At 44.9% G+C, this 26,614-nt stretch overlaps 1 protein-coding gene across 2 annotated transcripts; it reads right to left on the reverse strand.

Moving 5' to 3' along the window:
* Positions 1–8,250: 8,250 nt before the first annotated feature.
* On the reverse strand, positions 8,251–26,222 carry zbtb7a (zinc finger and BTB domain containing 7a). Of its 2 annotated transcripts, none has more exons than XM_070832836.1 (4): positions 26,130–26,222; positions 16,346–16,905; positions 14,447–15,351; positions 8,251–12,335 (listed from the first exon to the last, which is right to left on the reverse strand). In XM_070832836.1, the coding sequence occupies exons 2-4, from the start codon at positions 16,829–16,831 to the stop codon at positions 11,900–11,902; spliced, it is 1,827 nt and encodes a 608-aa protein (XP_070688937.1). In that variant the 5' UTR covers positions 16,832–16,905; positions 26,130–26,222; the 3' UTR covers positions 8,251–11,899. The 2 variants fall into 2 exon arrangements, with proteins under 2 accessions (XP_070688937.1, XP_070688936.1); XM_070832835.1 differs by having other exon boundaries at positions 16,346–16,909.
* Between the last annotated feature and the right edge of the window lie 392 nt (positions 26,223–26,614).

The raw sequence follows: 26,614 nt of genomic DNA on the forward strand, positions 1-26,614 counted from the left end.
TATCTGTTGTGCTCCCTGTGCTCATGATAAACTGACTCCCGTCAAGCTTCTTCCCCCTATTACAGCTTGCCTGGCAGAAAACACCCAAACTTGCACCGACTTCCAGCATGTTAAACAACAATAAAATGCGTGGAGAGTGGAGGGGAATGATTTAAGCGGGGCAATAATCCACAAGGTTATGCTATCACCTTTCAGTGATAGTTGGAAAACATAAGCAATTGTTTTGGAACAAGAGAGGACAGCGTTTCGTCTTAAAAATCAAACAGCCAAACTCAAAGGGACACAATGAACCCAGATTTCACTTCATCACGAATGGGACCGTCGCCAGCAGAAAATACAATGTCTCTCTCCCTTATCCTGAAACTATAATTCCCACAGAGCTCCACAGTGAGAAAGAAAATGAGTTTGAGGGATTGTCCATGACATTAATCCTCCCAAACACTGCAGTTCCAGATCCAATACACACAGACAAACACAAAGCAAATCAACAATCTATTTACTAAAGGAAAAACTAAATCAACAATCCTTTTGACTTCTGTCTGCTCTCATTTGATGATGACTTTCCTCAATGCTGCCTTCCTCTTCCCTAGCTGCTGATTTTATGGGACCCCTCCCTGCCATCTTGGATTCCCATTATTGTGCAGTCGTATGGGTGCCCCTATTCTGCCACCCACGCTCCAGGTACAGCGAACAGAACACCAGCTTCCTGTTTACAAAGCTGGGCATTTGGAAGCTCCACCACCAGCCAGTGCAGCTGAGGAAAAGAACACATAGGAGACTGGATGGGTTTAACTTTGGTTTTGTTTTGGGTTTTTTTTTGAGAGATGGAGAATGGGAAGGTGAGAGATATAGAACAGACAGCCAGAGAGTGGAGCAGGCAGACAGAGACAGTGCAGAGGAAGTCGAGAGGAGTACTCCTACCTGAGCCAAAGAAAAAAAAAACATCACAGCTCAAATCTGAAAATAATACAGTAGTCATGTATGGAGGGGGAGGTGTGCGAAAAGTCACATGATAACAATCAGATCAGAAGCTGAATTGACTCTAAATCAATTGAAGTAGGCATGTCAGGGCTGCCCAGGACAGGAGGGGGAAGAGAGGGAGTGAAAGGGAGATAGATGTGAGCCCGTGTGGGGGAGGGAAGCAGAGATTGTTGGTGTCGTGGGAGCACTGCAACAACAATAACAGCAGTGTGTGTGTATGTGTGTGTGTGTGTGAGTGACATAGTGAATGAGCTAGAGTGGAAGTGGGGATGTGTTATGGCTCACAAAAGTGATGAAATGACATCTCCTTTACTTCAGCACACAGCTGCTATTGCAGCAAAGAGCACACTGTTGAGATATCTGACCTTCTATTTTCTTTGCTAGCCGCTGGTCAGAAGTGTCTGCTCGCCTGTCATGTTCTCCTCTAATTAGCCATATCTACACAATGACTGCACTGTGTCCATTACAAACGGATTTCTGCCCATTGATACTCATTTCTTTGGTAGAATCTGCAATGGAAAACGCAACTTCTTACTTTCATGGGTCTGCTGAGAGAAAAAAATAAAACAAATCCATCTCGTAATTTGATTTAAATGTGTTTTGAAGGCTGTTCATTATACAGTTATATTCCACCAAATACCCCCAGCCTGTATACATATCAAGTAATTGTCTAAAATAACCAAGCTAATGATTCAGACTATGGCTTCCAGGTGAAAACAAAGCCGATATTAAAACTTATGAATGTTATAAATTTCGGGTTGAGGCTTCTCTCTTTCGTCGTTTTCTCTATTTCTTTCATCTCTTTTTCTCCTCCCCTCCCCCCCTTTCTTTGCAGATTAGAATTCATTAGCAATCAAAGAGCCTCCAGAGAGCTCCAGCTCTTAATTACCTACTCATTTGCATTTTTGCATATTAATGACTGCAGGGTTTTGGTAGGGTTTTTGCCGCAGTGGTTTAAAGGCACCTCAGTCCTCTGTTCTCTGGGGAGGAGGAGAGATGGCCAGAGGCAAAGCTCCAAGCCTGTCCAATCCCCCCCTCTATCCTTCCTGATGGAAGCTGGACAGAGCAAGAAGTTGGCGGAGGGGGGGGGGGTGGTTGTTGGCTGGGGGCATATGGGACGGGTGGGCTGTGGTGGTGGGAGGACTACAGGGGTGCACAGGTTAAAGGTCAATGTCCCTTATCAACATAAGAAAGAACACATGTCTTCAGCGCTGCCTAATTATTGTCATATTGAGCAGTTTAAACACCTGATCTGAACAAAATATAGCCTGAGAGAAACTGGAAATCTATACTGCAGAGATTGCTCACGTGGGTTTTATTGAGGACGGCAGCTAGTTTGGATGAAACTCATGTCCCACAGTGTGCAGAGGCAGGGGCATTTTACATCCCTGGAGAAAGGTGTGTACTGGTGGAAATGAGGCTAGTGTGTGTGTGTGTGTGTGTGTTGCTGTTTCCCTTTACGTTACAGCCTGTCTCCAAGTGTTCATTGTGAGGGCAGTAAGAGGCTCGTTTACTGTGAGCCTTAATGACGGCGGTGTGCACGCACATGTTCACAAGCAAGAAAGATTATAAAACCACACCTTAGCGCATAAGCATATAGACAAACATATGAACAGACACAGTTGCAGGCACGCGCACACACACACAAACGCGTGCCCATTCACGTGCACGGAGTAAGGGAATAATATAACAAGAGACGCCAGACAACAGCTCCCAGGCATCTCCCAGCCCCTGAAGTGCTGCTGTTCCTCTTATCCAATATGTTTTGACTGCAACAATGATGTCTGAACATGGAAAATAACACCATATCCCACTGTGTTTTTAGATACCTTACAAACATAACAATTAATGACTTGAAGCCCCGAGACATCTGGCCAACAGGTTCAGTATGACTGAATAAAACATCTCATTACTCATTAGTCTGGATTTGTATCATATTAATATGTTAAAAATGGGTTTTATTTGAACAAGAATGCAAACTCTCCAATTTGTCAAATAAATAAGGGAATAAGGATATTAAGGGAAATGAGAGTATGCCACACTAAAGGGGACCGACAGAAACATATTTAGATGCAGCGATGCTACATACAACATGGAAGACACATACATGTGTCATGGTGCATCCCTGAAAACATGCTGCTTACGGAGTGGGCTTAAGTCGACTTAACTGCTATTAGTGGAGCATTATAAATTGTGTGTGTGTGTGTAGCCAGGGCCTGAGGACTGCAGCAATGTGTGGGCTGTTGGGGTGGGGTTAATGAGCTGTTCTGTGACCTCTGTCACCCCACAGGATCGCCTCAGGGAGACAGACCGAGACAAACAGGAAGACAGGGTGACAACAAGCCCATGGTTGCAGTCTGTCGCTGGACTTCTGGGACGAATCAGATTTAACACTATAGGTGGCCTAACCTCGATAGGTATATCCTCAAACAAGCCCTCAACCTCCATCAGTAAATATCCCCTGCACCCACACTAATTAACTACAGTCCTCTCGTTGTATGTCAGACCAAAACACAGTGTCTGCACTCTTCTGTATGATTGTGTAATGTCTGATTTGAAAGTAAGCATTGCTGTATGTGTGTCTGTGTTTATGCATCGGATAAAATGTAGATAATAACTTGATCTGTGCTGCCATGGTCAGCAAAGAGCAAGCAAAAGAATCAATGCAAGAGAGAGAGAGATGGTGTGGCATATACAGCAGTGAAGTGTGGCTGCACTGTGAGGATCACTGCATCCTCCAACGATGATAACAGTGATATCACTGCCACCTTGTGGTTGTTGTAGAGAACTGACTTGTCCTGAGTGGTTGCATTTTGTTTAGTGCATCAAGAGAACAATACAACATAAACACGTGAATGTGATGTAACCTTTGTACAGCAAATCATGTTTGGTGTTACTTTAAGTGTAATGTTAAGTGTTTCTGTTATTTTGACCACAATTAAACTCTACAAATTAAAAAGATATTTAACAGGATAACGTAACAGGGTAAATTATTGAGTAATTACCAAACATTCCTTTTCGCAGATAACACTGCTTACAGAAACCAAACGCTATTTTCAGCTTTTTACTATTGTACCAAACTAATTTATCATGTTTGATAAGTCAGATAAGAATGGGGCACAAAATTATCCACGCAAACCTTTGCAACCATTGTTTTTAATAGAAAGATTTTATATTCTTTAAACCATACAACCAGATGCCAGACATTTTTGGATATATTAAAAAAAGAAAAAAAGAACAAAAAAATGACACAAAATGGAATTCTATGGTTTAGACTGTGTGGATTTAGTGGTCTCATATACAATACAATTTCTTTTCATCGCCAAAAAGTGCAAATTCTCCAAAAATCACTTATATTCCCCCCCTGCAGCTTCCAACAGATATGGACTGACAAACTGCTACGCTAAGAAAAAAAACAACCTTTGTGAAGAGACGGGTTATTTCAAAATGTAAATCCACACACTGAGTCGCGCCAGAGAAGAAAACAACTGCTGCACTCTGCTGGTTAAAACGCTCGATGACTGTTGCCTCTTTCTGGCCACACTCTATTCAATTAGTGAAATCGCAGCAGGTATTCTGCCTTCGAGATACACTTGTTGCGACGAACAGAGTGGGGTGTGGTCAGACGAGCAGCAAGGAGGAAAGTTTTAATGCGCAGAGAGACGTGGGGCAACCGTTTTCTGCCTCATGTGACTCAGTGTGCGTTTACAATGAATGTCCAGGTTTGAGAATTGGGACATTTTAAACGTACATCAGAAAATCATAATCACAGTTACAAATCAATCTATTATAAATAGTAGCCTATTTCTTTCTCTCCCATGTTAAACCACTTACTGAACTACGGATTTATTGAATGTTTATCATGATCAATATTATTCTTTCCACTCTATTGCAATAATCTTGATTTGACATAGATGTTAAGGCCAACAAATTTTCTGTACTGATTTGCAAAAGTGCATGATGGTCATTTTGGCCATTTCATCCGTCTTTCATTATCGTTTAAGCTCTATATGGATACCAGATCCAGCCTTTAGCTACACAGACAGGGCGTTATTGCAAAGAGATTCTGCAGTGGATACAACACTGCATGTTTAACATTCAGCACAGCTAGCCTTCTCAGAAAGCTTTGCAACTGTTATACAGGTTTCTTTTTCAAGAAAAGGAGTCTCCCAAAATGAGATCAAATGACCTTTCTCCCAACAAGATCTGAGACAGTAAGCAGAGAGCAGGCAGGGGGAGATCTGTCCTGTAACCCCCCCACCTTTGTGTGACTATGCAATAAGCTGCATATAACAGGTATGGTGGTAGTATAACAGAGATGTGTTTGTTTACGTCCAGATGAGCTGGCAGCTCTTGACCACCTTCCATCCGGACACCAAATATTCAAGTTTTTTCGCTTTTTTTTTCATTTTCGTCATATTGTTTTTTTGCATTTAAATAATCATCTGCACTGAGAAAACAAAAAAACATCAACAGGAACAACAAAAATAATAACAATAGTGATAACCATAAAATAAAAGCACACAAAATTCAGGATGGCCTTTCGCAAAAGTGCTTTTGTTACAATCGCAGAAGCTGAAAAAAAGGCAGTTGGATAGCGGAACACCGGGGGCCTTTTGGACTGTCTGTCTGCGTGTCTGTCTGTCACACAGTAGCGGGATAGTGAGGCTAGACAGACTGACTGAAACAGCCAACTGCAAAATGTTGACTATTTCCTCCTGCCGTCTCCAGCTCACATCCTTAACAACTGCCAAAAACTCCAAAGTGGGAATCACAGTACGAAGCTATGGAATGTATCCTAAATTGGTTAAGGTGACTGAAAACTGAAACTGTCTCTTCCTCCATACCTCATCCTCTCCCCTCTCTCTCTCTCTCTCTCCTGTCGATTCCACTGCTGAGGGTGTGTGATCTTTGATCAAAGGCCAGTCTGCAGCAAAGATGTAGACTGTGAGTCCAGAGAGAGGGGGAGCGATGGGAGAAGAAAGTAGAAGAATACCCCCCCCCCCCCCCCCCCCATGATTTTCTAACCCCATCTCCTTTAAAAAAAAATGTTACTGTCTGACTAATAAGAGTGAATCTCCAGTGGCTTCCTTCCCTCCAACAAACAATTCACCGGATCAATATTAGATGGAGAAACAGGCCAGTCACAGCCACTTTACAATGAGGGAACTGTTCCTGCTTTTATCTTTCTGGGAACTATTATGTTAAATATTGGGATGAACAAGAAAGGCAAAGACAGAGAAGTAACTTGGAGGGTGATTAGACCTACCATAAACATAGCAGACAATGAAACCCAATGCATAGCAGTGTATTTTCCACCTGAGTAGTACTTACATAGAGACAAAAGAGCTCAGCAACATTCTCCTTGTTGCAGTTTCCCAATGTGAAATCTGTGGTGACCTCCTTTGTAATACAATTCTTATCATATCGTGGCCACGCAATTCCTACCAGCTTAGAGGACCGACAATGAACCATTGCTCAGCAAATAAGTCTGTCACCTGGGCTTTCTAACCTCATCCCTGAAAACACCATCCAGCCTTCCCCTACCACCCGTATTTAATCCTCCTCCCTGTAAGCCAACCTTTGCATCCCCAGAGACTGAGAAAGACTCCAAGTGCAAACTGTCCCCACTTGGCTGAGAGCAGCCAACAGACAGCAGCCTGCCTCTCTGAAGGACCCAGGGCTGTCTGTGTAAGTGCCAGAGCCACGCTGCGCATAGTGCCGTACTGCATATGCTGCGCTCAGCTTGCTGTGCATCAAGAGCCTGATGGAAAACACGAAAAAAAAAAATCAGGTGTGCAGGAAAATGACGAAGCAAAGCAAATAGCCCCCCTTCTGCCGCCACGAATCTCAATATTAACAGTCACCCTGTCCTGCTTCGTTTGATTATTTGCAGTTACAATTGTTATCATAGTTGTTGGTCGTCTTTGTTTTATGGCCTTCTCAGATAGATTCACCAAAAATCTTTGATAACAGTATAAGAAAAAAAAAAACATATCAAGGTCAATTTGGAAAAACACTCGCAAGTGTTCTGAGACTGTCTCAGTGTAGCCTGTGTCAGAGTAACCTTGGTCTGGGGCTGAGGCTGGGGACACACCGGTTATGAATCTATACTGTAGAGGCTGACAGAGACACAGCTCTGAAGTAATGGCTAGTACAGAGACATTATAATTAACTCGTTCAAGTAAAGCTTTAACTGCTAAATGATCAATTGCAGTACCAAGCCAACAAGCTTTTGTAATTTGGTTTCAAAATTCAGTGTTTACAGATAAAAAATAAAATAAGAAAGAAGTTGGGAGTTTTGTCAGTCCACATAAGGCACACTGTGGCCCTTGATGTTTGCACTGTCCACCCGGTGGGAGCGAGCCTCAGCCCCACACTGCACAATACCACCGTCTGGAAACATAAAAACAAACTTAGTGCTGCTCAGACAAGGCCACACGGTCCCGATCTGCTTCAACCTTTTCAGAAAAATAAACTGAAATCATCCAATTCACCAATGACCAGAATCACAGCGTTTGACAGTAACAGTATTTTTCATTATCAATTCATATCATTATTCATCAGCCGACTGAATATGAGACAAACGTTGATGAAATCATCCATCTCAGAAATTTGACGAGAATCAGATTCAGTATCTCTGGCACCTGCACACAGTACATCTCAGCTGTCAGATCAGGACAAACTCAAACGATCCAAATGTTTTAGGAGTCTTTTCTAAGTGCCTAAGTGTTCTATATTTGGAATATTTCTTATAATGAAGAGCAAATATCATTTGCTATTATCACACCATTTCTAGTTTCCATTACAAGTTACATCCAGAATCTCTTTTCAAGAGCCTTCAGATTGAACAATAAAACTCTATTGATCCAACATTAGATTGGTAGCTTAAAATGTCCAGTGACTTGAACGCAAGCCATTTTTTTCTCCTTTGGTATTTGTTGATGTTGGACGTCTGTATATGTCTTAATACACTGTACATGATTATTTCTATGGAGGGGTTGGATGGACTCTTAATGAGACCATTGAGTATTAACCACACTGCTCTGTGCTCATGGAAACTCGCAGGCCTTTCTGAGGTCTCCTGCCCTTCTCCCATAAGCAGGACAAGGACATTTAACGTTAGTGCAAACTTTTGCTCTCTCAGCTAAAGCACCATTTCCAGTGCTATCAGGCTTTATATCCATAACCCCACCCAAGCACCCATTTACCCCACCCTCCTGGCACAGCAACCCAAAACCATGACCCCCCCACCCCCTTACACACACACGCACGCATACACACGCACAGCCATGTACGATTGTTAAAAAAAAAAATAGCTGAAGCACAACACGTTATTTTAAGAAAAACAAGGGTAGACAGAAAAAAAAAGAACTATACATCCTTAAACCTCTGATTCTATTGTCCACAAGGATACAAAGAGCGAGAGAAAGCGAACTCAAGTAAATATCTGTATGACTCCACACGCGTTTCTGCATATGTATTCAAGAGGAGGGCATCTGTGTGTGGTTTAGTCAGGGGGACCGGTGTGGATAAATTACAGACATACTTTCAATATCTCTAATCTACAATAGACTTAAGATTGAGGGCAAAAAGCTTTGGTTAATCAACAAACAATGTAAGACTTTTGGAGAAATATTAAGGTCCATATGTTTAACATGGCTCACGGTTTTCACATCTGCCTCATCTAGACAAAACGGGTTCAGGAAGTCCATACCAAGTACCACTACATAAAGACCAGAAAGCAGGTAGACATACTCAGCTTGCATTGGTCTGCCTGTGGGAGTCAAACTGTGCGTTAATAAACCCCATCGTTCTCATAACAGAGGAGCAAAAATAGAAACTAAAACCCTCAAGACCCAGCCAACCCCTGACAATGACCAACAAGGGTAAACAAAGAGTTATGCAAATCTGCACCAAGAGAGCCGTGAAGTAAACAAGCAACTGTCCAATGAGTTGTTTTACAATATGGTATTTTTGCGTCTGTGGTACCGTGGACTTATTATCACTATGGTTCCTCAGAGAACACGTGTAGTTATGAGAGTAGCTGGTGAACAGATGGGGTAGACACGAAGTTTGTTTATCCAAGCTTGTCCTGAGACCCTCCAGCCTGCCAGCCAGCAAAACATGCTTGTGCACATGCACGAAAGAAATGCACGCATACATATACACACACACACACACACACGCGCGCGCGCGTGTGCGCACACTCAGTGCCCTTTCTTCTTTGTCTGCCTCCACCGTCAATCCCCTTCCTTTCCATTAAGACAACTCGCTAGATTTCTTTTAGCAACTAACTTCAAGTGCAATCCGTAACATGGATTAATTTTGTCTCTTTTTTTTAAGGTCACAATAAGAAACCTGTTTGTATCTGTCTGTTTTAGAGAAAGCGTATTACTGTTGTTTTTTTTAATTTGGCAGCTTGTCGTCAAAACCTGAACAAGGAAACTCAACTTCACCACCTTGGACAGACGAAAGGACTGATCTCATTTGCAACTGGTTTGTTTCAAAGTACCCGTTTCGTTGACAAAAGTGCCCTCCTCAGTAACAAAGTGCATTCGTAACCTGCCTCTTTCCAATTAAGGTGCAAAGGACTGATAGTTGAGTTGTAGCACTACTGCAGTAATTATAGGGTGAGGTGGTGATGGGGGGGTGGGGGTCTAAACCACACGCATGTTGTCTTCTTGACTCAAAGGCTCAATGTGTTGGTTTGGAAAATAACATTGGATTTGGAGTACAATAACACAACATGGATATTTTAAGACTAACAAAACCAGATGTAAGGAGTCACTGACAAATTTCAAACAAATATGTCGGCTCTGGTTTTTTCCCCTTCTCTACAGGATACCTGGACCCAATGAGTGTGTGTGTGTGTGTGTGTGTGTGTGTAAGAGAGAGAGAGAGAGAGAGAGAGAGAGAGCATGTGTGTGAGAGACAGAGAAAGTGCATTGGGGCTGGCAGCTCAGGGTGCATGTTTGAACAGGCTGTGGCTGACTCACACAGTGATGATGTGGCCAGAGCGACCCCGGCTGCCACGCACACACATGTACACAAACACACGTACATGTAAACACACTCACACACTAAACTGCCAGCACCAGGCGTCCTACCCACAGTAACACCAGGCCCTAATATAATAATATCCCCTCCAGGCTGGTTCGGGGGCATTAGAGGACTACAGAGGGAGAGAGAGGGAGAGAAAAGGCCTGATTTGATCCCCTCCTGCCTGGAAACGTGGCTGAGCTGGGGGAGATTATTTTTTGGAATGCAACAGACATTGTGAGATCCCCCTCCCCTTCCCTTGTTCCCCTCCCCCATCAACCAGCTGCAGCTGCGCTCCTATTTGGCCTCCCAACTTGGACAGGTATTTATTGCTCTCTTCATCATACAGGTTGCCTCACGGTTGTGTGGTCCCTAGGGCAAAAAGATTGGAATAAGCATGATACATAAACCTCCTCTCACTCCCTTCCCAACACCAGCCCACTTCCTTTAAATATACCTCTCTCTCTCGCTCTGTTGGATATCTTTAGTAAAGCTGTGCAAACATAGAAAAAAAGGTGCTCATCTATCTCTTCTTCGTACTCTTTGTCACTCTCTCACTCAGGCTCCCTGCCATTCCTTTAACCTGCGGTTGGTTAAATGCTACCCGCGCCTTGTCACACAAGGACAGATTCCGAAAAACTGCACAAAGTTAAGCACATTCATTCATTCAACCTCCTCATCCTTTGGGCAGGAACTATACATGTCAAGTGTTAAGTTTAGGACAAATGGGTGTTCGTTTTTTTTTCATCAAACATTCATACAGTTTGTTTCGTTCACCCACAAGCTTCACTCTGTGAGAAATATGACATCAAGCCTAGGAGGAAAAACCCGATAAGTACACCTCAGCATTAAGAGGGGACCAATGTCATCACCACCTGCTGTATATACATGTATACATTTATAAAGTGTCAAGTACCCGAAGCAGTCAACAAAAAGGAACGACAAAAAAATTAAGACAAAATCAAAAGGGAAAACAGAAACGCTGAAATTGCAGGGGTTGTGAGGGAAACGAGGCAACGTAGTCAAGCCAACAGATACATTGATGATGGTAGTGCTTTAAAAACACAGACCCTCCACCCCTCATATTCCCTAGTCCTGCAAATGACGAGCCCCCATTAAAGTGGATTTGACTCAACATCAATTTGTTTCTCAATAAGACAAACCATAGATTCTTAAAATGCATTTTTATAGAGAAAGCAACACTTCAATCAAACCCTCGTCTGATTCTTTCTGGAACATTTTTGAGAGAAAAACTGTTGCATCAAAATTGTGGTGAGTTTTCCTTGCATATGCCATATTGTGGCAATGTTGTTTCTATGGTAACTGTACATTTCAGACCTGCAAAAGAATAGAAAAAGAGTTGTTTTCACTGGGAGGATTTGTCCTCGCTTCACCCGTACAGCAGCCAGAAGGTGCTTGATAGACACCTTGCTTAGAGCTTGAAGGCTGTGAGGACAAAACCAATAAAAATCTAAATCAACTGCATAGTTGCTCAGAATTTCTTTGTATCTATCATACATTTGCCTAAGCACATATGCCAATGTATAAAACCCCTAATATTATAAAGAAAGAAATGGCCCAGAAAGTGGACGTCATGGGTGCATGATTTGAAGCGTTCTTTGCTCTTTAACAGAATAACCGACTCAAGTGCTTGCAAGTCTACTCCATTTCCTAAAGTAAAAGGAAAAAGAAATATAAAGATTAGATTTTTTGTGACACCCTGATTTGGTTTATAGAGGAATAGTTAGTTGTTTTGTTTTTTGTTTTTTTAAGTTTGCCTTTGCATGTTTTTCTCTCCTCTCTGTTCACTGGCCTGTCTCACAGGCGTTGCAGAGTGACTATGGTGTCCAGCAGTGTCCTTGTCGCCCCTGCAGTCTCAGGGCCCTGCCTCCCCTGCCAACTCCTGCAGCTGAGGACTGTGTGCATGGGCTCCAGCAGCCCCCTCCACCTCTGCTGCTGAAGATGCCTCGGAGCGCCGCCGTCCCCTGATGGTGCGAGGCCCAGGGCCTGTGTCGGAGCTGGGGCTCAGCAAGCCCAGGGGGGCATCAAGGAGCCCTGGCTCTCGGACTCGAGGCTTTCTGCCACGACGCGAGGGGATGCCGTTGCAGCCGTCCTTCTTAAGGTGACGGTGCAGGTGATCCGAGCGCACAAAAGTCTTAAAGCAGCTTGAGCACTGATAGGGGCGAAGGCCGGTGTGTACGCGCATGTGGTTCTTCAGGTCGTAGTTGTGAGCAAAGGCAGCTCCACATTGCGTACACAGGTAAGGCTTCTCTCCTGTATGCTTCCGCATATGAACCTTGAGCTTGTCCTGCCTGTGCGTCAGAAAAGAAAAACAAGATCACATCAGAATACACAGACAAGAAATTCAAATGCTCACACCCATTTGAAAATACTCAGTGCACACAGCCAGCTTACTAATCAAGCTTGTAATGTCATGTACAAATACATAATTATCTCAATATATAGTATCAATTCTCACATGTCCAGTGCTCAGCTTAATGCGCTTTGGATGGTTTTATTTCCTCTTAAACAGCCATCTTTTGGATCTCTTCCAATGGGATCATTATGTGACGGCAGCCAGGCCAAATGAGGAGAAGCCATAAACTTTACATCTTTATCTGTGTAATGGTACACAAGAGCAACTGACGAGAAAGCTCAACGTTCATTGTGTCAGTTTGCACTTTTACGATTTCTGTTAACATTTCTTTGATGACACTGTAACAATCACCAGACCACAGATATACATGAAGACTTCAATGTCCTCTGCAGCAGAACAATTCCAAAATCATTTTGAAAACTTGACTTTTATCATCGAGCAGTACTAAATCATAGATGAGTGTAAAATGTCATCAGTTTTGCAGCCTAGTATCCCCACAAGCTGTAATCAAATGATATAGAGGAGGATGTGGAAGACTAACTTTCCAATAATTTGCAAGTTCTACAGCAATCACTCTCAAAACAAGACCAAACTATGACTTGACTTCTCTAACTCTAACGTCATCTTATTACATCCTGGAACATTTTTTACTTTGCGATGATATACCGCCCACTAAACTTTATCAGGCTGCCTTGGCCTTCATCTGACTCATGTCCCTCCCTTCCCCCCTTTAGCCCTTACTATCTCTCTAGCTCTCGAGCTCTTTAATCGTCTAACTCTTCTGCACCCGGGGCAGAGGGCTCCTAAACAAACAAGTGTAGTTAAGACAACTCTATTTGAACACACGTACACACGTACACACACACACACACACACACACACACACACGCACACACACACACACACACACACGCACACACGCACACACGCACACACGCACACACGCACACACACATGCCATGTAAGTGGATTAGCTGTCATACGAGCAAACAAATAAACCCACTGCAACCCTTACAGGCCTGTACAAACTGTGCCCCAAATATAAAAATTAACTAAGAAACATGAACATAGGTGAGGAGAAACACACACATGGGCTCGCACACACGGGCCAAAGCCTCGGAACAAAGTGGCACACTGGCAGAGGTGAATTATTTAAAGGACAGAGTGATTTATTACCGTGCAAGGCACACTCTTAACCCTGATCAAACAGGATTAAGATTACAATACCCCCTTCCCACTGCCGGTCGAATTTAGCTAGAAGGCAAATTCAGATTGGTCTTCCCTACCTGCCATGCCAGCAGAGGTTCTGGGTATTTCTAGCATACTGCATCTATTTCCAGCACAAGTCCACTGATTAATTAATTAAAGGAATGATTTCAAGGAAAAGGCAGGACTCCTAAATACAAGAAAACCATGTGCACTCAAGTCCCTTGCTGTAGAGTCGCCACATTTATCAGAGCAGCACATGGCAGATTTCATTAGAGAGGTAAAGGAGTGACAGAGAGAGAGGAGTGGGGTGGTGTAACTGCCCTGCCGTGGGCAATAATCAACACGATCACAGATCAAAAGTTCAAATTACTGCATTGGAGCGCATAGAGCACCATCGAGGGCCTGTAATCCCCCTCTGTATCAGAACACTTTATAGCAGCCCTCCACTAGATAACACTACCATGGCACAGCCTTCTTTTATAGGACCCCTATGCTAAAATCCCAGGACTTTGCTATGAAGGCTGTCACAATAAAACAGACCTTTATAACCACCTGACCCCCAGGAATATTCTACGTGACATTTTGATTAGCATTTGGCTCCAATATGACAATGGAAAAAAAACCTGGTTAGGGATACTCAGTAAGTCCATGATCAATGTAAACGTTTAGATTCACAAACTGCGCTGCCTCCTTAATGCAAAGCTAAGTTGGTTAGTGCTAATACGCCTGCTCTTGGCTTTGTGGTGTTTCCCACTGCTAGGCGATTTGTGTACAGTGCCAAGTCCAAGACTATTAGTACATGTGACATGGGGTAGTCACTTCATTAATTGGGCTTACCTGGTAAAGCGCACTTTGCAGATGGCGCATTCATAGGGTTTCTCTCCCGTGTGCGTTCGGATGTGGCGGGGTAGCTTGCCTGCTCCTTGAATGACCTTGGAGCATATGGGGCATTTCTGGAAGGCCTTAGAGCGCATCTTCCTCTCCCCTCCACTTCCTCCTCCTCCACCCCCACTGCCTCTCTCTCCAACCCCTCTCTCTCCTCCTCCTCCTGCTGCTCTCTCTTGGCCTGTTCTGCCCCGTGATAGCCAGAGCGGCGGCACTCCCTGTGTCACAGCAGCAGAAGCTGTATCTTCATGCTGCGAGCTGTTAAAATAATTCAAGTAAAATTCCATGTCAGGGTCGTCCCCATCTCCCTGTTCCTCTCCGGTTGTTGCACGCTCCTTCTGCCTCTCGATGGAGTCCATCATCTGCTGCAGGAGGGCACTGGCAGATCCCCTATCCCTCGCCATCACCTCCCTGCCCCCATCCTCCACCTCTGTCTCCTGCCCCAGCCTAGACTCAGGGGGGAGGTAGAAGTGCCCATTTTGGGATGGAGGGTAGAAAGATGACCCCAGGCTTGATCCGTTCCCCTGCACCGCTTCCCCGTCCTCGTCTTCCTCTTCATCCTCATCCTCTTCCTCTGGCTCCTGTGTGGGGGCCTGGGCCAAGGCGATGGCCAGGGGGGAGTAGTACTCACCAGGACCAGCAGGAGCCCCGTTGCTGTGGGCCCCCCCATTCCCGTGGTTAAAGTGCAGGTGTGTGGGCGGGTCCCTGAGCTCTGGCGTGCTGCAGCTGCTGCTCCAGTGCGCCCCTCTCTGGAAGTACTCCAGGTACTCCCGGGCCCGCACCCGGTTCCCCTGCTCCCTGCCTCCTCTGCCCTTCCCCTCCTCATCTTCATCTCCATCTCTTTGCTCACTGCCCGCCTAGTGAAACATGACAGAGAACAGAGAGTGAGTCAAGGGGAAATTTTAAGTCAGTGAAAGTTTGCACAACAAAGAGATAAAGAGGAGTAGAGAAGCAAAGTAGAAAAGAAAAAAACGAAAGAAAAAAAACCACATTTTGAAATACATCAGCTATAGCGTGGGCTGACTAAGATGACCTAAATCTACAACTGTAAGGCCTGTTAGTATGGGCAGATGACTATCTTGGCAAAACAAAAATTGCCAAATTGCTAATTGCTACATTGCTACTGGTGTCGCTATGAACAACAATGAAGCAGCACAACACCCTATAGAGGGCTTGGCATATTCTGCATTTCTTAGAAAGTGTCAGTGTTGAAGTCTTCATGGATTGTGAAGAGACAATATGTGTCTGCCATAAACTGTAGTGTTACAGGTTAGGATCCATTTAAAAGAAACAACCAGCCAGGAGCACATGAAGGTCTCTGACATGCCAGGCATGATGTGATTATCACAGTGAAGCATAGCTGTGATTATCACATGATGTAAAGCATTATGTATTCAGACACAGCATATCACAGCTACACTTGATCGTGCTGAAGAGTAGCTGCGATATGCTGTGTCTGTCCTTCCACACATGCTATTGGCTCAGAATGAGTAAGTGTTGAACTAGCCCAAAGGCTGTGGGCGTGTGCTTGGCATAGTGAGAGAGACTGATAAAGGCCATGATGTAAGCTTGACTGTGCTGACTATTCAATGAAGGGGACAGTATGATGACCAGATACGCTGTCCCCTATGTGGCTGAACCAGGAAAACTAGATTTTGAATGAGCTACTCCAGTTCAAACACATCTCAGGATCAACTCTTCTGCATCTTAGATGGTCTGTGCTTCGCTTTAATTCAATCAACACTTACAATGGGTTATTTATCGTGTCACTAAATTTCATCTCAAAACTTAAATCCAACTTTAACTACTAGTATTTAGACTTTCACTTCTAGCTCTATAATAGTCTTGTACCGGCGGGGAGAGCACTTTGGTGTCCAGCAGGTGTGTACAGACGTCCTGGACGGGTGGGATTTCCAGGAGGCGTGCAGCGGCAAGAATGTCAGCCACACTGCTGTGACTGACTGTCAATGTGGCTGTGTAGGCAAAGTCTAGCAACGCTCCAAGAGCCTCCACCGCCACAAAGTCGATGTTGTAGACGTTCTGTTGGTCAGCAGTGGCCCCTGAAGTGAAGAGCTTGTGGAAGTAGGAGCTGCAGGACGCCAGGACGGAGCGGTGAGCTGGGAACTCCCGGTCCTGTGCAACCAGGAGCACGTCACACAGCAGGCCGCTGAGTCGCTGCTTGTTCAGGCTGCCCAGGATGTCTGCGCTGTGCTCAGGGAAAGGGATCCCCACAGGGCCTTCCTCTGCTTCTCCTGCCCCTCCTCGCCCTCCTCCACCACCGCTGCTTGCTGTCCCCCTGAGCCGCCTTCCGCCCCTCCCACCGGCTCCTGACGACATTTTCCACCAGCCTGCCGCCGAGCCGCCTAGCACAGCCCCCACCCGTGTATCCGTCCTGCCGTCTGTCCGTCTGCCTGTCTGAGGGGAGAAGATTTGGACAGAGGGATGGAATGGAAGGAAAAGACAAAAAGGAAAATAATAGATCAGTTCATGACATTCTTCCTTAAAGAAAGACAGAGCAATATTGATTAGTTGATTCACCATAGTCACAAATACACACCAGAAGGCTTCAAAACACAACCCAGTGCACACAAAATGATCACAGAGGTCATGGTTGAAATTTAAAAGTAAAAGGCATTAGTGCACAATTCATACCATACAGGGGGTAGATAAAATACAGACTCTAAAGTATCTTAGCACAATAGGCAAAATTGAGCATATCAGATAGTCCAACTTTAAAACTGGTTTGGTAATCGGCATTTTGATATATGAGCTGTCAGATCCAGATGTGACCATTCAGCAAAAAAAAAAATAAAAATCAGTCTTAGAAATCATGACAACATCTGACAAAAACAGAAAAACTGCAATGACAACAAGAAATGATTATAACAAGTTGCCATCGCTGTATAAAAGTACACTGTATGTGGGTGGTTGATAAATACTGATAACTACAGATGACTTTTTGAGTCTCTAAACAAAATCTGAAATTATCATCTCTAAGAAGACATCTTTATTCATTAATATCTTGACAATGCAAAACCTTTTTTTCCACCATTTTTCACACCAACACATTGATAGTTTCATGTAAATGTGTGTTTTTATACCCGAGCCATCCATATGAAAGTCCTTCACTGTGATGATCATTACACCCTAAAACGGCTGGGTGCCTTGTATACATGCCTGCATCTACGGGGGTGTGTGTGCGTGCGTGCACTCGTACAAGAAACCAAGTAAGAGGTTGTGGAGGACAGATAGGCAGAGGGCAGTGGGGATCGGAGTGCATGCTGGGAGCTGGGCTGTGCAGCTTGTGCACTCTATGTCAGTCGAGAGCTGGGGAGGAGAGCGAGGGAGGTGGAGGAAAGGGGGCGGGGTGGGAGGGGGGCTGCCAGAGCAGACCCTGTGGAAAAACTCCACAGGAGGAGGAAGAGGACACGCAACAAGCTGCGAGGGAACAGTATTAAAAAGGGAGGTTGTCAATCCGGTCTGAGCTGGTTACCCCACCCTGTACTGTGTGCCAAGTTTCAGGAAAGGCTGTCCCCTCGCTCACGTGTGGGGGGAGATTAAAATGATCGACTGAAGCCTGCGCAGTGGGAGGGGGGTTTCAGCAGAACAAGCCATCCTCGATTTCTCTATTAACACACTCACACACAGTGCAGGCAAATACTGTAACATCAGAGACACATCAATAACGCACAAAACACGCACACACACATAAACACACTTATAGACGTATAGAGCGTGCAACCCCTACAACCCGCCCCTGCCACCCCTCCCTCCCTGTTCTCCATCTGCCAGGGAGACCCAGCAGGGGGTGAGGCCGGAGGGGGGGGGGGGGTGTTTGGAGGATGCGTTGAGAGTGTTGCTCGCTACAAGCGTGAGGCATTCAAATGACATTCCTTCAGATTAGCCCTCCTGGTATGTTTGTTCGCTACACCCCACTACCAAACCTGCCTAACCTGGCTGCCTCTCCTCTTTTTCTACCGGTGTTCAAGTTCTCCCCTGTTAAAAAAAACGACTATCTGTCACCACACCTTGACATGACAGCTCTGCCAACAGGTCAGAGTCGGGTAAAGCCTTTAAAAAAACTCTCTGGAGAGGCACGCAGGAGAGGAGAGCAGATGTTTGCTCATACTTATCAGGATCCTCTAAGTGGGTCAATAATTGTTTTCATTTAGGCAAAACACTATGATTAAGAGAACATTCAAATCAAAATTTGTAAATTCAGATAACACAACACAGCTCAAACTTTAGAGCACTGTTTTGTTTGATTAATGGTAAAATGTCTCATGTATCTCGTGTTCTTGCTTCCTTAAATCAATTTAGTTTTGATAGGCAGCTGACCACAAAGCCCCCTCGAACACTGCCAATGGCTTTCACAAAGCTCTGATGAAAAAAAACGACCATCAGACATGGCATGAGCAAATTTTATTATCCAACCCCTCATCTGAATACGCTGAGTGAGGGGAGGGAGGGCAAAGACAAAGAGAGATGGCACAGGAGGGAGGGAGGAGGAGAGAACAGAGTAAGATGGGGATGCAAGACAGAGCAAGAGAAAGGGCAACCACATGGCTACCGGTCACGTCCTTCACAGGTGGAAATAGATCTCTGTGAGCCCATCCAGACCCCAGACAACCTCCTTTTCTCTAACAAAGACAAACAGCACCTGCACTAGACCAGGCTTTGCTGCAAGCTTGCGTAGTGCGTTATCCCCCGCACATACACTGCTGACCCCGGGTCACGGCTTTGTGGGGTAAAGACGCTGAGCTGAGAGGAGATAAAACACACACACACACACACGCAATGCCAACAAAGCATGAAGAGACTACTCTGCATGCAGGAGCCACCTGTCCCCGAATAACCTGTAAAGAGCACTAAGAAAGAGGAAACACAGTGCAACAAACCTGATCCTGACACCTCCTCATGGCTTGAAACATTCCTTATCACTAATTCATGCCTGTGGGTGACAAGGCCTGCACAAAAGCAGTGCAGCAACTGTCCGTCTCCATAGTGCTCCGCTTCCACGGAAGAGCCTCCTCTCAGTGCCCGCTCTGTGAGCACCTAGTCCTGCTTTGCAAGTCAAACAACCGCTTTAATGCAAGGCCCACCCATTCCATACCCGCCCTCATCATCTCCATCTCATCCGTAACGTCTCATATATCTACACACAGCAAGGGCAGATATCAAAATTAGGCTTCAGGGAGGAAAGAACCAACAACGGCCTCCTGTGAAACAGTTTCCGATTTGCCGTTGCTCCAGCTGACTGTGCTGTGTGTGTTCTTAATATCTATGCCAAGGCAGTCACACCCAATTTGCTTGTCATTCACTGACAAACATGTTGACATCACACTGTGGTTGCATTTGGTAAAAGGGCTTTTATTTTGCCTGATATGTATCATCTAAGGAAGGACCACATAATTTCCACTCTCCAACTATCTCCGTCTTTGGCTGACACATACCAGTCATTCCTAAATACAAAGGAACAAACTGTTAACCCTGTGCAACCTCAGATGTTTCTTCGATAGGCGAGGGAATAAATAGCTAACTGGCCCTTTTCACGGGCAGTACCCAACAACATCTTTAAGATTTTACTGAACTCGAGAAAAGGATAAAGTACAGATCATTTCTATTAGACTATCAAATATATATTGCAGTGGGTACTGCACTTAATATTTTCATTGGGTTTGACTCAATTTTAAAGCCTTGGGCTCTCTTTTATTCAAACTTTCACTTACTACCTAACTAACTAACTAACTAACTAACTAACTAACTTTGGCATGCAAAACGTGATTGGCTCATAAAGATTATGCACAGTTGAAAACTATTGAGCAACCCTATTTTAAGATAGAGCAATCAGAGCAAATATAACTAAATCATTGATCCCTTAAACCATAAATGTTAATGGAGCACAGATGGGCCACCTTTAAGTAGCCAACTGAAATGCAGAGCAGTTGCTGATTTTACAACAAACACCTTGTGAAGTGTTATTAGCGTTTTGCTTTTACAAGAGAACACTTCCATCAGGTTACTCCCAATTTTACTCCGGTGAAGATTTTTTATGGATTCAGTAGCTCACTTGCTGCTATCAGAATAATTCATCGGCTATATTTCAACCACCACAAGTGTTTGTATTAAGATTAGAGAGCAACAGGAATACAACAGCAAGGCCAGGGCTGGGAACAACTGAAAAACCTGAATACTGAACATCAAGTTGAAGAATTTGGTTGGCCCTTTTTCTCTCGTCTATGCTTCCGTGACCTGTTCTTTATCATTTCTCCTTCCTCCCCTGTCCTCATTTCACGGATCTCAGCTGGCCCTTTGTGGCCGCAGCCCTGCCAACCCGCCCTACTGCGAGGGAATCACTTCACTCAGGTCAAGAGGGTTCAAGGTTAGACCAAGATAATCAGAATGGGGAGGGGGTGGCAGTTCCTTGGAAAACTGGATTTTGAGCGAAGGCTGCAGCCAAGTGACTCACTGCTGCCAGTGGTGGAAGGAAACCTGATTGGTCATTTTGGGAGTGAAGCAGGAAGAGGACAAGTGACTGATAAAACTGAAGTTGCAAGGGTTGGTCTAGGTCTTTGCGGTTTTAGCTAGAAACTAACCAGGAAGCGCTGCCCATAGACACAAAGCCAGTGAAAAGGTAGTGGGCGAGGCAGGGCGTTAAACTCACAAGTTCACTCATAACTCCTGAGCGTATGGTTGCCTAGGAATCCAGCTCAGATGTCAATGATAAACTCAGATCTCATTGAGTTACCTGGTATAACCTGCTCCAATAAGAGGAAAGGTAACCACCCACAAGTTGGGCAAAGTTTAATGTGGGGAAGCTAGCCGGGGGGTTTATGGTATCCTCATAAAATGTCTGTGTCTTTTGCTTTCACATAGAAAAGGAACTGAAAAAGTGAAATCTGCAGCTGTTGCTAACTTGCTGTCGCTCTCACACAGTTCTAAATTTATCTGTATTTTGTTTTCTTGCTTGTTTGTATCAGTCAGACCCACGGTATGGCCACAGGCTAGTAAATACAAGAGTGCCCAGAAGCATAAAAAAACCCCCATTGTAATTCAATCCAGGATGACTGTTGTGAATTATTACTTTTACAAAACTTACACTTTTTAAATAGTTACTTTTAACACAATAACAAATAGATGGTGATTATTATTATTATACATTTTGAGTCTGTAGTTTGAGGTGTTGGATTCCATTATGGTTCTACTACTTTCTCACATTTGCTCCTCCATATGTAATGCAGCAGACAAAATAATAGAAACATCATAATTATGATTCACTTCAATGCCACTCTGCTAAAAAGTCCAACATTGAAAACCGCAAAAGAGTTGAGACAACAAACAACCGACTAAGACAGTGGTCTGTGTGCTTTCTATTATCAGTCCATACAGGGAAACACAACGTTGTAGTGACTGTACAGAATTAATTAATTCATGTCTTGGTGTTTTTGAAGATTATAACACCAATATTAACTAAACTATTAACTGCGACACTCTTTGTTTTTATGCCAGTTAAAATATTGCCTTTTGGTGGATATTTAATTGTGAAGTCATGAGTCCTGCAACACACGTCTTGGCACAGTAGCCTTTCACAAGCTGCGCTGAAATAAAACCACATCCACGCTCAGAGTTCCTTTCAGACTGAGTAACATGCTCTGACACTGCCATGCTGCCAACCAGGAAGTGTAACTAAATCTAACACATGGCTTCAGCAAAAGCACTACACCCCAACGCAGTGTTGACCAGCAGAACTCAAGCTGGCCGGTTGGTCTGTCCGCAGGCCCGACGTGCCCTGGCTGCGCCACTTTGTGCATGCGCAGCCTAACAGGGAAAGAGGACTTCCTGTGAGTCTGTGGCAGGCGTGTAACAGAACCCGCTCTGTTATCAGATGACCAGCTCTCTGCTTGCTTGCTCTCTCTGTCCCTACTGTCTGACCCTATCTCTCTCTCTCTCTCTCTCTCTCCCCCTCATCTGTCGCTCTCATCTCATCATTGCTCCATCTCTGTCTCAGACTCTGCACTGCATGTACCCACCACATCACCCACTTCCCCTTTCCACTGCTGAGGAGGCAAAGCAGCGCAGACCCACCCACCATCCTGTCTCTCGCTGTCCTTTAATGCAACCCACCCATCTTCTCTCTTGTTTCATCCCAAACCAATTCACTAAATCAACAAGCAGACAGTGTCGGACTGGTCACATATCCCCTTCCCGATCAGTTGGCCTCTCTGCTTAATTAAAACGAGGTTCTGGTATATCTGTAATGGAATATCTCTGTACTGCAGTGTTTAATATAAATATATCAATGAATTATACTGTGGACAAAAGCCTACCACCTTAAACTAATTTATGTTTTTTACAGCATATTGAAAAAAAACTGTCAAATCACAAAAAGACATCATCCAACTCCAAAAGCGTGAAAATACAAGCTGAGTTTTACCCCCACCCTGAAATACATCCCAGCCTCTTCCTCTCCCACTCTAATTTGATCAGGTTGTGTTGGGCTCTCCATAATAAATGTCCCAGAAGAGAACAGAAGAAGCCCCTTTACTCCCCCTAGACTTCAGCACAACAACAGAAAAACAACAGAGAGGGGTCTGTCTATCTGCCTTGCCAGGCTGGAAGCTGTGGTATACTGAGCAGCTGACCAGGGGAACCAAACATTAGGGGGAAGTGAAGCTACATTCACCAAGGAAGAGGCAGATTAAAGAATAGATAAAAGTAAATGTAGAAAAATGTTTCAACTCACCAAAACAAACACATACAGAGAGAACAGCAGCACAGAGATGATGCTGTTTGCTACAAAAGAACTCAGGTTTTGATGTCATTAAATTGGCCACAATACATCATTTGACCACATAAACAAAACTTTGAACAAACATAATGACTGTTACATGTAGTGCATTGTATACAGCCAGCATTTCACTCTAAAATGAAGCCTCAAACTGCCACGGCGACATCACGCAACCTGTCTTCTCAGTCTGTCTGAACCTGCTAGTTTCAGGCCATAGTGGTGTAGGCACAAACATACAGGAATATCAAACTGTATTCAGCCTCACCGCCAAATTGATGGGTGGTGTCTTGGACCTGCCCACAGCCACTGAAGTCCCCTGCAATTCCCCTGGAGTCTATTGTTGGTAACACAGACGCACACGCTCACACACAAAAACACATATGGCGTCCTAGTTTAACCTCTTGCTGGAATTCTCTTGAACTAACTATACTTCTCCTCTGTGATGGTACCTTGGAAGTGGCAAAGAGAGTTGCATCAGGACAATAACTACTGTAACTAATGTTGTCTGTGACATTGAACTGGATAAAAAAAATGCCATCAACCTTGTCTGCTGCTACCTTCATAGAAGCATTCCAAACACTTTCCCAGCACTGGGCGTCTTCATGTACTGTGCTCTCCTTGTACCCTCTCCGTGCCCACACGTTTAAAAAACGGGTTCAACAAGTATGCAAAGCCAAAAAAATATGCATCTGGTTATCGAGCAAGGCAGTCAGGGTTCCTGTGAAGCCTTTAAGCCACGAGCCACAAGCAAGCAAGACATGACAGGCGAGATTAGAATCTGATTTTAACAAGACGCTGGTGAGGAAGCAGGGTGAGTGGACTGGGAGAAAAAACGAGCATGGTGTGAGTAGCTGAAAAAAACATAAATCAATCAGAAAGTACACATGTTCTCCAGCATAGTGCACAAAGTTACCCAGAGCTTAAGTTTTACTTTAATATTGCATGGACCTAGCTGAGACAGCTTACCCTATCAATGAAATGCAGTTGTCACAAGATGTCTCACATATTTCCCCCCATCAGCAAGAGATGTCACCTACTGAGGTTTCTCAAATAAACTATTACTCAACACCCCACCTGTACCCTGTCATCTATCGTCGTGGTCGCTCTGCCACTGTCTAGCGAACATTTGATGCAGTGGTTTTTGTGGAGTTACGTTATCACCACTAAAGAAGCAGCCTTACAGGAGGTACAACTGTCTTCATCTTTTCACTCTACTAATAATAGCAGCAGTGCCATTCAGTCACAACAGTAGGGAACCTTAAAGGATTTTTGGGCCTTAATAAGACGACAACAACACTGATACACAGTGAGCTTGCATGCCCGTAGTTAAAAAGTTAGCCTGATGTGAATGAAAACTTCATGACAGAAGCTACTTCACTGCAGCACCTTACACTCGGCACTGACCTATTTGCCATTCCCTCCTTTATCTGCAAGTGGGTCAAGAACTCTGAACTCTATCAAGCCCCATCTCTCTCACTCTCCCTCACACACAACACGCTATGGTATTTATTTCCTCTGCTCGCCTCTCCTCTCCTCTCAGTCACAGTCTCACACAGTGTGTGTATGTGTGTGTGTCAGTGTAGATGTCTTTAGAGTGCTTACCAAATTGGCAGAAAATGTTTCCCGGGCCCTATCTGGCTCCCCTGCCTGCCGGCCAGCTCTGCTGCCTCCGTCTCTGGGCAGGGCTAGAGCTTTACCAGACAGGAAACTTGCGAGTGGCCCTAGTCATACAGGCAAGCCCTTGCCTGATCCCACACAAACAGACACCTAACCCCCCCCACCCAACCACCACCACCACTACCACCACCACTACCACCACCCCACCCCCATCTGTTTTCAGCCCACAACTCAGCTCCGCATCCCCTGCTCTCATTGGCTTGACAGCTGCTCACTCACCACACCTCCTTGTCGGGATAGGCTGGCGGCTGTTTCCTTTCCTGGATGGCCGAGGGCAAGGCACTCTGGGATACAGAGTTCTAATACCCCATTCAACCGGCTTTACAGCTCCTGCTGTGGACTACGAGCCCCAGCTATATCTACCCTCACCACCCCCACTATCTCCAAGCCTGCTCTAACGTAAGCACTCAGGGCTGAATTATACACTACAGTATGTTGCTAGCAGGCTGCCAGGTATTAAAGTACAGACCAGCCATCAAACAGGGCCGAGCTTCGTATGAAAAAAAAAATAAAATCATTGGAGCCTCAACTGTCAGAGCAGTAACCAAACATCAGAGGCGGATTCTTTCATCAGCTCGCACTCTAGTGACATTTCAGACACACTTAAAACTCCTGACCTAAATTATGACTTATTCCTGGTTCCACACAGTCTAATGCCACTACAACATGCCCTGCGCACACAGCACACAACTTGCCCCACACTGAGCATTTCAATCGCTACTGTCCTGAAAAGTTGTTGCTATTGCTTATACCTTGACCAATAGAATTATTTTTGGTTCCTCCTTCCCCTCGTTCAGTTACCCCCCACCCTCTCTCAGGAGCCCCCCCCTCCCCTTCTCCTCCTCCACCTCCTCCTCCTCCTTCTCTAAGTGCTTCCACCTGCCTGAAAAGTTAATGCTTTGAACACATCCTATAAACTTTATCTCAAGATTCCCCAGAGGTAAATAGCAGTACAGAGGAAGTACTTTAGGAGGATTAAAAAAAGAGGAACCTTGACTAGGGACTACTGCTGCGACCCACCTCTCCTCTCCGGCCAACCCCCCCACCCTGCTCTCCTTTCTGTCCCCCTCCCTCATTCCTCCCTCTCTCCTCTCCTCCTCTGCCCTGCTCCCCTCTGGTCGACAGGCCCAGGGCAGATAGCGGGGGGATGGCAGGGTGCTTTTAGCTCACCTGCGATGGCCGTGGTGAAGCTTGTTGTGGGTTAGCTCAGCCCTCTCCTCTCCTCTCCTCTCCCTCTCACTGTTGTGCAGCTTAAAGCCCCGTATGCGCTAACCAAGCAGCAGCAGATCAACTCAATTCCCTTCCTGGTTTCTGGAGGGCAAAGAGGTCCCTCCCTTTCTCTCTCTCTCTCTCTCTCTCACTCACTCTCTCTCCCTCTCTCTTAAAGAAACAGCATTCCCCCTCCGTCTCCTCTCCCTCCTCCCTCTGCAAAGCAAAAGTAAAGTGGAAATTTCTTCGCGCTCAAAAGTGGACAGTCGTCAAAGTCATAAACTCAATCAGAAATGACACAAATGATTAACCCATGCTGTCCCACTCTGTGGTTTCACGATGGATGTCAGCCACTGCGTCCCTCTATGGACACTCAAATGTGTGATTTAAGGGTAAATGAGCTGTAACTCTTGACAATTCTCACCCGCCTCATCTCTCAATACTCC

The sequence above is a fragment of the Pempheris klunzingeri genome, chromosome 6 (assembly GCF_042242105.1).
Source record: "Pempheris klunzingeri isolate RE-2024b chromosome 6, fPemKlu1.hap1, whole genome shotgun sequence".
NCBI lineage: Eukaryota > Metazoa > Chordata > Actinopteri > Acropomatiformes > Pempheridae > Pempheris > Pempheris klunzingeri.

Coding starts and splice junctions, on each gene's coding strand:
- zbtb7a (XM_070832836.1), bottom strand. CDS start 16,831: ATGTCGTCAGGAGCCGGTGGGAGGGGCGGAAGGCGGCTCAGGGGGACA. Junction 15,352..16,345: donor CCAAAGTGCTCTCCCCGCCG/GTACAAGACTAT, acceptor ATGTTTCACTAG/GCGGGCAGTGAGCAAAGAGA. Junction 12,336..14,446: donor TGCAAAGTGCGCTTTACCAG/GTAAGCCCAATT, acceptor TCTGACGCACAG/GCAGGACAAGCTCAAGGTTC.